A 12,518-nucleotide genomic window follows, 5' to 3' on the forward strand; every position below is an offset into this window, starting at 1 on the left:
TTTTAACATTATTCCAGTTATATCACGGTGTTTCAGCTTAATGTGGGAGGAAAGCCCGAAGTGATGCAGGTCTCAGACGTTTACCACTTCGGTGAAACCCACGAGCACGGTGCTGACAAACCTAGAAACATAATTGGGGCGAACCGGGATTCGAACCCATAATCATAGGTTTCTGGCGTGCCCAAGGGACGCAACTCTGCACAGCGAATCGCGGCGCCTTAGACGACTGGGCCACCCTTAATACGTTCAGCTGTTTAACACGGTTTGACCCTGAACACATTCAGCTGTTAAACATGTTTTGACCCTGAACACATTCATCTGTTAAGCAGTTTTTTACCCTGAACACATTCAGCGTTTAAACACGTTTTTGACCCTGAACACATTCAGCTGTTAAACACGTTTTGACCCTTAACACGTTAAGCTGTTAAACATAATCCTGAACATGTTAAGACCTAACCCGTCAAAACTATGGGACAAGGAACGGACCTATGTTTGTACAGTGTGTTTCCTTAAACGATGCAAAGGTTTCATTTGATTACGTACCGAGAAGTGCCGTCAGGGTACCCATATGAAAAGATGTTATACTCTGTCGTTGAGACAGCAAACACTGATTGTCCATAACAGAGATCTGTGCGGAAAAAGTTAGGAGTCAGTAAATATGTTAATGGCAGGACATAACTAATGACCTGGGCCCACTTGCACAAAGCGATCTTAGTGCTAAGACTATTGTAAGCCTATGTTAAAGTATGGGAGTTACGATCATCTTAGCGCTAAGGATTCTTTGTGTAAGCGGGCCCTGTTACTGCGTGTGTCGGTAGGTGGGATATTATATTTTTAATGTTCAGTGAGGTTGGGTGTGGGGAGTACATTCAGAAGATACGAAAGCAGTATTTAAGGTTCATGTCCATATTTTCAAAAGGGGAAGGGGCGTGGGCCATGTCCATGAAACGCCATCTTAAAGAGGTAAGGGGGTTATCTGACCATAAAGGTCCAGTTTCCACCCCTGTCGAACTAGGCTGGAATTATGGAGCTATATTAGGCTGGACTAACCAGTCTATGCATAGTCCAATCATAATCGTGTAGCGAAATCAACATAAGGTTCGTAAACTGCCGTGCAGATTTCGGCCGACTGCAGGATTCTCAAAGTATGTGTACCGTCACCTTAGCGTCAAAAGATATTTTCCAGATATTTTCATTTTTGTATTCCAGGTGCTCACGTTATTTAATACACTTCGCGAAGTAAGGACAGTTTTCATGCCAATATCGATATTAATTATCGATCAGATCATTTTCACTGGGCGCCATTTTGTTTGAAGCAAATGCAAGTGATATCAGAGGTGGAATATGATTGATCAACAGGGGGGATATAGAAGGGACATAACTCGTAATAGCCACTGGAGGCGCTACGATCGAATTCAGAAATTCCGGCCTAGTTAAGTAAGCGTGGAAACTGGAGGTTTTCAGTCAGCTAACTTCCTTGACTCGTGAAGGTGATGAAACACCAACTCGGCATCCCAGAAGACGCCGCTGCGGTCAGACGTGGTTTAAGGTACTGGAACTGTTATAACTGCAACTCATTTGGGCCACTTATAGAAGTGATTTACTATGTGAGCATCACTCCACCCATATAAACACACGGGAACAAACAGGGACAATAGAGAATTTTGGTCAACCATAATAAGCAGCCATTATGGACATGCAATCCCCAAATCTCCATTCAGCAACCACGCGGATAATACCTCGTGTGGAAATATGATGTATAATCAGTGGGTGCATTTAAATATATTCATAATGCACACGATTTTGCTGCACAAACCTGTTGTGTAATATTTTAGCTCAAAGGCGTTTGTGTCCGTCACTTCAGCCGCGGGGTAGACCACAGTGAGGACGTTGCCGGAACTTTGGAAGGAGCTTGTGTAGTTGCCACAAACCAAACCGAGGATGGCGCCGGATGAATCTGTAAAGACGAAGCATCGACAAGCTTTCACCCTTACTCTGGAACCTCGCTAGATGAAGATGTTAGGGTTGGGTTACTGAAGGACATAGTGTGATTATTGAAGTATACCAACCAACTAACAAATACAGAGTAAAATACAAGTCCCGTTAAGATTCGGGGTAGAATAGGTCTTCAGCAACCCATGCTTGCCGTAGAAGGCTACTATGCTTGTCGTAAGAGGTGACTAACGGGATCGGGTGGTCAGGCTAGCTGACTTGTTTGATGCATGTCATCGTATTCAAAATGCGTGTGTCGATGCTCATGATGTCAATCACTCGATTGTCTGGTCCAGGTTAATTACAGACCGCCGTCATATAGCTGGAATATTGCTGAGTGTTGCGTTAAACAATAAAACAACAGTATAATACCAAAATACAACAAAATAACTGACTGTGTATATACATAGTATGGAAAATAATATAATAATAATAATAATAATAATAATAATAAATAGATTGCATGAATTAAATTGAGGACGTGACTCAAGTGGACACGAACATCTTCCTGACATCGTCTAGGCATGTTCGGAATGCATTTTGTAGCCTTTGGGATCCGGAGCCGGTCCAAATGTCGGAGTGCTACCGGACGATAGTGCACACGACGAAAAGGTTGAGGTCAGGTCTCAGTGTGGCGGCCGTAATCATCGTTATCGTGGATTTTTCAAACTGACGACCAAGCCTACATGCAAAGGAACCACAAGTTGTATCAACAGTCCATCACGATGACGGACCCCTGTGAGTCGACCACAACGACGGATGAGGTCAATGTAGTAGCTGTAGATGGTGCCAATCAAAACCGCCGCTGAGCATTACTATGATATGAAACACAAGTGACAGCGTTCATGTCCACATCTCCAATCAAGACTACGGACATCTACAATCACTGTGATGCTAACGACGCAATGTTTCGAATCTATGACGCCGCACCCATTCTATTCGCCTGTTTCCCTGTGTACTCCCCGACATGCTGATCTGTTTCTTTATGCATTTGGATCGAAATTTGAAATCGGATTGGCAAAGTCAAAACAGGGTAATTTGGCCAAGAAGTTTAACTTAAACTTCAGGTATATCGATGAACTGATATCGTTCAATCACCATCAAATAGCCATTTCCTTTCTCCTGATGTATCCACCTGAACTAGAAAAAAGGAGACCAGTGACCTGTTTCATATTTAGGTCTGTGCATAAAGAACTTTATGGCGAGAAATATTCCTGCAGCTCCAGCCTTTGGTGCTTACATTTCACAACTTTTGAGGTACAGTTTCGCATCCTCTTTCTACCAAGATTCCAAAGAGCGTCATACGCTAAGGTGTTGTTTGATCAAGGTTACAACATACAAGGCTTCGGTAAAGCTTTCAAAATGTTTTATGGTAGACACGTGGAGGACCTTTCCAAATTTGATGCTTCAGGGACAAAAAATGATGTCCAGTGCAATTCCCTAATTTGACTTGTACCATATGATTCAATATTTGTTTCAGGTGAACAATTGACTTGCCTCTGCATGTGTTTGTTACGGGTGCCACAGGAAGGACGGGATACGCTCACCTTTTCACGAACACCTTGTATCATCACTTTTTGATTATACAGTTATTTGTTGTCATGATATAGTCGGAATCGAGATTTTAAAATGAATATGGAAAGGGTTTTGTCGCTTTTATTTTTATTATTATCAGTCATCGTGATTCCTATCACTGGGAAGAACCCCTTAATTCTGCAGCTTCCAACCGATTGTGCACAGAGCGATTGTGTAATGCCTGTGAGTGAGTGAGTGAGTGTGTAATGCCTGTGAGTGAGTGAGTGAGTGAGTGAGTGAGTGAGTGAGTGAGTGAGTGAGTTGGGTTTAACGCCGCTTTTAACATTATTCCAGTGTCAGCTTAATGTGGGAGGAAAGCCCGAAGTGATGCAGTTCTCAGACATTTACCCCTTCAGTGAAACCCACGAGCACGGGTATGGTGCTGACAAACCTAGAAACATAATCGGGGCGAACCGGGATTCGAACCCACGATCATAGGTTTCTGGCGTGCCCAAGGAACGCAACTCTGCACAGTGAATCGCGGCGCCTTAGACGACTGGGTCACCCGTGCCCCCTTAATGCCTGTGGATGATGACAATAAACCCAGCGTTTCTGCTATATGATGATCGGATTTAATTCTTCTGTTAGTTACACGGCAATGTAGGAGTGGCAAAATCATACTGGTGTGCTTTCTGCATGTATTTCCGCGAAAACGGAGTAGGCAAATTCATCCGGGAAGATGTCTGTATCTGGCAAAGCGCTGGAGTTATATATCATACTCCGATCGACACGGTGTCAGCGTGTCTCTGCCGCTATATGATACGTACCACCATCATGCACGACGATGCTGTTACTGACGTCACATGATGGGTGTTGCGTTAAGTTGACGTTCTGGAAATTTAAGGTCACCATCTCGGAAGATCCTGAACTGTTTATTGTCCACGTGCACATCCCGCTGCTGAAATGTTTGTTAATGTTAATTTTGTACTAAATACACAAATATATATATATAAAGTGGCGGTTGGGTAGCCTAGTTGGTTAAGCATACGCCTGTAACGACAAAGGCACAGGTTCGATTCCCAACATGAGTACAATACGTGAAGCCCATGATGGGATTTCTTGTGCCCACTTACTTTCATGTTGAGGTGCACATAATCGCGTAAAGATATGCACATACGTTTGGCATATATCAATTGTGTATGAACCACGCTGTATGATCATACACACCATACGTGTGTCGTTAACATTCATAAGTGTTCGTTTACTTCATGTGAGGAATGATGCAATTCTTTAGAATAAGATTATTATTGTGTTTAGCGAGAAAGTTAGCGTCTTACCCTCCGACTACAGCCTTCTGACTCCCACTGGTGTCTGCTTGGAGGGTCAGGTCGCATGACTGAGCTGAAAAATACATGTCACATGATCATCACTGGGCTGACAAATACATGTCACATGATCATCACTGGACTGAAAAGTACGTGTCACATGATCATGACCTGGCTGAAAAGTACATATCACATGATCATCACTTGGCTGACAAATACATGTCACATGATCATCACCTGGCTGAAAAGTACATATCACATGATCATCACTTGGCTGAAAAGTATATGTCACATGATCATCACCTGGCTGAAAAGTACATGTCACATGATCATGACTGAGCTGACAAATACATGTCACATGATCATGACTGAGCTGACAAATACATGTCACATGATCATGACTGAGCTGACAAATACATGTCACATGATCATGACCTGGCTGACAAATACATGTCACGTGATCATGACTGGGCTGACAAATACATGTCACATGATCATCACTTTGTTGAAAAGTGCATGTCACATGATCATGAATGAGCTGAAAAGTACATGTCACATGATGCTGAAAAGTACATGTCACATGATCATGACAGCTGAAAAGTACATGTCACATGATCATGACTGGGCTGACAAATACATGTCACATGATCATGACTGGGCTGACAAATACATGTCACATGATCATCACTTTGTTGAAAAGTGCATGTCACATGATCATGAATGAGCTGAAAAGTACATGTCACATGATGCTGAAAAGTACATGTCACATGATCATGACAGCTGAAAAGTACATGTCACATGATCATGACTGGGCTGACAAATACATGTCACATGATCATGACTGGGCTGACAAATACATGTCACATGATCATGACTGGGCTGACAAATACATGTCACATGATCATCACTTTGTTGAAAAGTACATGACACATGATCATGACTGAGCTGAAAAGTACATGTCACATGATCATGACCTGGCTGAAAAGTACATGTCACATGATCATCACTTGGCTGAAAAGTACGTGTCACATGATCATAAGTGAGCTGAAAAGTACATATCACATGATCATCACTTGGCTGAAAAGTACATGTCACATGATCATAAGTGAGCTGAAAAGTACATATCACATGATCATCAGTTGGCTGAAAAGTACATATCACATGATCATCACTTGGCTGAAAAGTACATATCACATGATCATCACTTGGCTGAAAAGTACATATCACATGATCATCACTTGGCTGAAAAGTACATATCACATGATCATCAACTGGCTGAAAAGTACATGTCACATGATCATCAACTGGCTGAAAAGTACATGTCACATGATCATGACTGAGATGAAAAGTACATGTCACATGATCATCACTTGGCTGAAAAGTACATGTCACATGATCATCACTTTGTTGAAAAGTACATGTCACGTGATCATGACTTGGCTGACAAATACATGTCACATGATCATGATTGAGCTGAAAAGTACATGTCACATGATCATGACTGGGCTGACAAATACATGTCACATGATCATCACTTGGCTGAAAAGTATGTGTCACATGATCATCACTTGGCTGAAAAGTATGTGTCACATGATCATCACTGAGCTGAAAAATGTATGTCACGTGATCATGACTGATATCTGTTACAAGGCTGCATAGAAATGGATTTCTTGATCACACTTTCTTAAACAATTAGGAGGGAGGTAGGACCTTTTCATACTGTTTTTATTTAAATCAAATTGGTGATGAGGAAGGAACACTTTTGGGAAAATAGACACGCATTGAACTCCTTTATGCAAACAGAAAACACTGTCTGCTTCGTATGACGTGAGAATTTCTATTTTATTTCAACATTTCCTTTTTATTGCCCTAAAAATGTATAAAGATTCTACGTCCGTTATTATTATCCCCATAAAATAATTTTCCAAGCATACCTTAAACAGTGATGGGATGTGAGAATTTGTCGAAAATAAATATTATCATTTCCATAAATTTGGTATCATCATCATCATCATCAGTACGTACATGTAGATGTGTCATTAATATCACAACTACTTAATCATTATTGCATTGATATAGAAATAATATTATAAATATAGGACAATAAAAGTCTTTCCATGAATAATCTCATATGTGTGTGTTTATCAGTAACCTAAACTGTTGACTACAAGTGATACAGCCGACATGGCCCAGTTCTCTCGCAACACGTTACCAAAAATAGACACGGACGTCCCAATACAAGAATAGAATTGAACAAACTAAACACTGAATACATTTTCATTAAACAGGATGATGATAAAGAGTAACGGCTGTATGTCAATGTTATACTACTGCACGAGAAATGTTTCAATGGCTGACGGATGGGTTGCGACAAGATCGGTCCGGACACACCAAGCCGTTCTATTATACACATGTACACATACTGTACGCGGTCAAGGTCACATTCTCGTCTGTCTGTCGGTTACTCTTGTACTCAGAGAGTTAACAAATACATTTCACCCACGTCCACGATAATGTTCACGTTCAGCTAAAAGACGCGTGATTTACCAGTTAGACACGATCGTTCGGAATGCGGTCGTCCCTATTTTCAAGCATGCCGATCGATATCTAATCTAGAGTTTACCTGTACAAACAACTCACCTGTAACTGTTGTCGTTGTGAACAGCAGAAACAAGGTGAGATGCACATATCTCGCCATCATGAAAACAGCAGATGTTGGATGTTGGCGGTACAGGTGACGAGGAGTGGCACAGGTTGGCACAGTCGGTGACGAGGAATGGTAGATATTAGTTACCCGACCAGTCTATGGGATCAGTGGTCGTGACGACCTCACAGTGCGTTCATGTGCACCGAGAACGGTACATCGTATTTCCCTGCTTTACGACACCGCTGATTCGCTAGACCTGTTTAGTGCTTGCTCGGTTCTGCTCTGGTTGCGATGATCCCGTGTTTTATAAAAGTCGAACGGCTAACACTGTAAGCTATACTCTGAAGAGTGTAAAAGATGCGTTTCACTTTAGGTTCATAAAATACACCTGGAAAAAGCTAACCACCATATAAAATACCGACGTATATACAATATACAATATTCGACGTAATAAGCGCCCAGGGCGCTCTCAAAATTAGAAATAAGGGGCTCTTATTAGAATATTATTTTGGTGGAAAAAAGAGAGTTGAAAGATAAATTTCGTTGTTTATGCTGACACACTGAAATGTTTATATGAGACAGATACATTTTCCCAGAATTTAATTGCCCAAAATTAAGAATGCATATAACACACGAGTGCGTATTATACGCGAAGAAATAAGTCTTGTGTACATTGATCAATCCGAAGGATTGCTAATTGGGATTGTTCACTAGCCAATATATTAGTAAATATCGCCGTGGGCGCTTATTAGAGCGGGGCGCTTATTACGTCGAATACGGTAACCATTTTAAAAAATCTTATCCTGTATTAATATCCTGACGAAACACATCTTTTTGTATGCCAAATGAATTACAGAAACGAAACCTATTATCTCATGACATGATTTGCATGAGCTCAGTGGAGATACTTATCCGACTACCATTTTATTTGCTTCCTGTATTTATTTGCATCATAACCTATGCTGGTCGTAAGAGGGTCCAAATAGATGGAGTGTTTAGTCCTGGTGACTTGGTTGATGATAGCATGACAATGAACTATATCAATCACTGGATTGTCTGGTCCAGACTCGGCTATTTACAGATCGCCATCACCAATATAACTGGGATACTGCTGAGTGTGGCAGGCTCGCTGACTTGGTTGATGCATGTCATTGTATCTCAATTGCATAGATCGATGCTCATGATATCAATCACTGGATTGTCTGGTCCAGACTCAATAATTTACAGACCTCCGTCATATAGCTGGAATATTGATGAGTGCAGTGTTAAACAACAAACAAACAAATCAAAACCAATTTCAAATATCAAACTGACAACTTAACCATAACTTCACAACATATTTTATTAAAACTTTCCTGGACACTCTCACCAAATCATGGCCAGTTTTCATAACCATTCAGACACCTACCACTAGAGAATGTCAACACATGTAATGTAATGACTTAAGTTTAATTCCCAGCAACACATTTCTCATTAATAACAAACATAAGATCAATCTGTATGTATATATTACAAAACATATACATGTCAGCCATTTAGGTTCAGAGAAATATCACAAACAGGTAGGAATAATTCAAAGGAATTGTGTCAAACACACTGCAATTTGTTTGATAGGCATTACTTAGAAGTTGACAGATGACAAGGTAGACACAATTTTATTGATAACAACTTCTTTAACACTGTAAAAAGCGACTGTCTTGCTTGACAATGGCATAAGGATCTATACTTTTTACAGTACTAAAGAAGTTGTTATCCATAAAATTGTGTCTACCTTAACACTGCAATTTGTGATTAAACCTGCTGAACACTAACATTTCACCCTCAGGCGGGGATGCACCATTCATGATTTGATTACACATCAAATACATTCATACATACTCTTCATCAGGGCTGAACAACAAAAATTACACTGAGCCCAGATTAAGCATATTTCAAAAGACTTGACAACAATTCCACTGTAAAATATGCATCAGTCCACACAATAGCACTGTCATCAGCATGATCAGCAATATGTGCATGCCATCAAGGTACTCTGAAACCTTGAAACTTTCAAAATAAATATTTTATCTAAGGGGAGTTATTTACATATATACAAAACTGACAAATATTGTTCTAAGATACTGGTCATGTTTTAATGCTTGCATCTTTTGTTCATAAAAGTCATAAAAAGTGTCATTATTTAAAAGTGGCATTATTTTATTTTTAGCTGTCGCGTCTGGACCAGACAATACAGTGATTGACATCATGAGCATCAATCCACACAATTGGGATACGATGACATACATCAACCAAGTCAGCGAGCCTGACGGCCCAGTCCTGATAGTCCCCTCTTACGACAAGTATAGTCACCTTTTACAGCGACTAACAGGATCCGGTGGTCAGTCCCGCTGACTTGGCTCATGCACGTCATCGTATCCCAATTGCGTGGATCGACGCTTATGATGTCAATCACTGGATTGTCTGGTCCACTCGATTATTTACAGACCGCCGTCATATAGCTGAAATATTGCTGAGTGCGGCGTTAAACAACTAACAAACAAACAAAGGAGTTGTCAGAAAAATAGCTTCAATACTCATATAAGGCTGTAAGGCAAGACCCATTTACTTAATAGTTGTACAAATCAAACATTTCCAAAAATATATTTGAAAAATTCTTTAACAGGAAATACTAACTGTGCCTAGTCACTTTTATCTCTGTTTGACTGTGCTCGTTCTCTCGCACTTGCACCAGCAATGACTTCACTTGAAGTGAAAAGACAGCACTATTTCCATAAAACATTAACCCCATAGAGGCGAGTGTTAATTGTAAGCAAGAACACATGGTAACAATAACAATGTGTTCATGTACAAGCAGTCATTAATCGGTCATTACTTTTATATTTCAAAAGTGATTTTATGTTAATTTCTTTCTTCCTGTTTTCGGGGATTTTAGGAATAAAAATATGTTTATCTACGCCAAAAAGAATGTCATGTCCTTTCAGTTCTTCAAGGACTTATAATGTTCTCTGGTGACACTACTTCTACACCAAACAATACTGTGAGTCATCTCCCACACTGAATGAGAAGTTGTGGGATTATTTCAAGTCCAACTTGATAAAAGTCCCCACCAAAAAAGGCATTACTTCACCACTTGGTTGAAACCTATCCAAATGATTGTGAAAAAATTTGAACTGATGTTGAATTCGGAAACAAAAAGATGCTGATCACTGTACCAGCAGCTGTATAATACGGTGATATTGCATGAGGTGACACTTTTTTCTAATTCTATTAATGGATTTGACCAACTGGAGCCACACCCAGAAAGAACATTATATTTTCACAACTCTTTGATTTATTGGAAAAAGAACAATATACCATCACACAATTCATACAAAGTAAAGTAACAATTAACTTTTCTCATAATAATTGGTCAGATTCATTGTATGTAGTCTCTGACCACTACAAACCTCTTGAGTGAGTGAGTTGAGTTTGGTTTAACGCCACTTTTAACATTATTCCAGTTATATCGCGGCATGTCAGCTTAATGTGGGAGGAAAGCCAGATGTGATGCAGTTCTCAGACCCCTTCAGTGAAACCCACGAGCACGGGTATAGTGCTAACAAACCTAGAAACATAATCGGGGCGAACCGGGATTCGAACCCACAATCATAGGTTTCTGGTGTGCCCAAGGGATGTAACTCTGCACAGCGAATCGGGGCGCCTTAGATGACTGGGCCACCCGTACCCCCTACAAACCTCTTGAAAAAGAGAAAAAAAGCCTTCTCAAAACGATATACTTACTTGATAGTATAAACATAAATAAAACCCTGTACGTTACACAGTATTGACACTTAACCTGTGGCCCAATGAACATACTGTTTCCTTATGACTTTCAACCTCCTACCGCAACACATAACAACATTCTGTGCAAGGTATTCATGGGTTTGTGAAGACAAACGCATCTAATATTGACTTCTTAAACTAAATCTACAGATGTTTATGCATAATATATGACCAGTTCCTGAACATGCAAAAGAATATTGATTTAAATGTCAGCGAGGACAAATGTACTTATCTGTATTAACAACATAGAAAGGGAGGTAACTGCAATCCTGGATGGGAGAAACAGAGAAGGTGGCGTGTGTCAGGGTGTTACTGAGCCCAGCAGTATTTCAGCTTTACTGTGGCATGAATAGCATTTACAGCGGAATTAAATGCCCCGAGTGTTACAATATATTTCCTTTGAGCATTTTATTTTTTGTTACTTGGCTTACACATCCAACACAAAAAAATCAGGGAAATGTAAACACAAATAATTCCATTTTAAAGCCTTTTTAAGTAACCCTGAGGCTGAGAATCTTGTTTATGAATATAAATGCAACTTGTTTCATGTCTTGACAGACAGGTGGTGCATACTTATTGACCAAACATTGTTTGCTCAAATACCATTTATAGGTCCACAGCTAATAATTACACCAACAAATATTCTTGTTACATTACAAAAAAATGTCAAAAGAAAATATGTAATGTATATTAAAGGTGCAAATTCACATTTTCAAGTATTCTCAAATGTTCACAAATAACTTGACATCTTGATTTATGACATCAATCAATTTCTGAGAATGTTGAGCTTGACTTACTGTAAACATACTATAAGCATCGCTTTCAGCAAAGTTCACAGAAAGCAAATGCAATTTCAATTTTTCATCTCACACAAACTTGGAACAAATTATATTCCTGTACAATTAGAAACAAGTCCAGTCCACACACTCCGAAAAAATTGATGCCGGATATCGTAATTAGCAATCTTCAGCTCCAGAAAATTTCCCCAAAATAGTTTTGTGAAATACTACAATCCTTGCAACACAATCATTCCATGAAACAATTAGCAAAGAATTTACCTTACATTTTCCTATTATCAACATCATGATCATAGTGATCACAGCAGTAGTGATTCATGTTACTCATTTGGATAAATACTGCATGCTGTGTTGATAAGCAGAAGTACAGATATAATTATGTGATAGAGTTTATAGTTTGATAATATTATTCTTATTAAC

The 12,518-nt window shown here is 39.7% G+C and overlaps 1 protein-coding gene across 2 annotated transcripts in view; it reads right to left on the bottom strand.

Moving 5' to 3' along the window:
* Positions 1 to 7,746, bottom strand: part of LOC124148124 (cubilin-like) — a 29,613-nt gene extending 21,867 nt beyond the window's left edge. Inside the window, exons 1-5 of one of the 2 annotated variants that reach the window (XM_046519090.2) lie at positions 7,473 to 7,746; positions 4,845 to 4,908; positions 4,335 to 4,462; positions 1,817 to 1,957; positions 544 to 628 (exon numbers count right to left, since the gene is read on the bottom strand). In XM_046519090.2, coding sequence (XP_046375046.2) covers positions 544 to 628; positions 1,817 to 1,957; positions 4,335 to 4,462; positions 4,845 to 4,908; positions 7,473 to 7,533 — 479 coding nt within the window. In that variant the 5' untranslated portion in view covers positions 7,534 to 7,746. Of the gene's footprint in view, positions 1 to 543; positions 629 to 1,816; positions 1,958 to 4,334; positions 4,466 to 4,844; positions 4,909 to 7,472 lie in introns of both variants that reach the window. The other variant, XM_046519081.2, reaches the window with a different exon arrangement.
* Positions 7,747 to 12,518: the final 4,772 nt, after the last annotated feature.

This window comes from Haliotis rufescens, unplaced genomic scaffold, assembly GCF_023055435.1.
Source record: "Haliotis rufescens isolate VD_foot unplaced genomic scaffold, xgHalRufe1.0.p SCAF_1, whole genome shotgun sequence".
NCBI classification, from domain to species: Eukaryota; Metazoa; Mollusca; class Gastropoda; order Lepetellida; family Haliotidae; genus Haliotis; species Haliotis rufescens.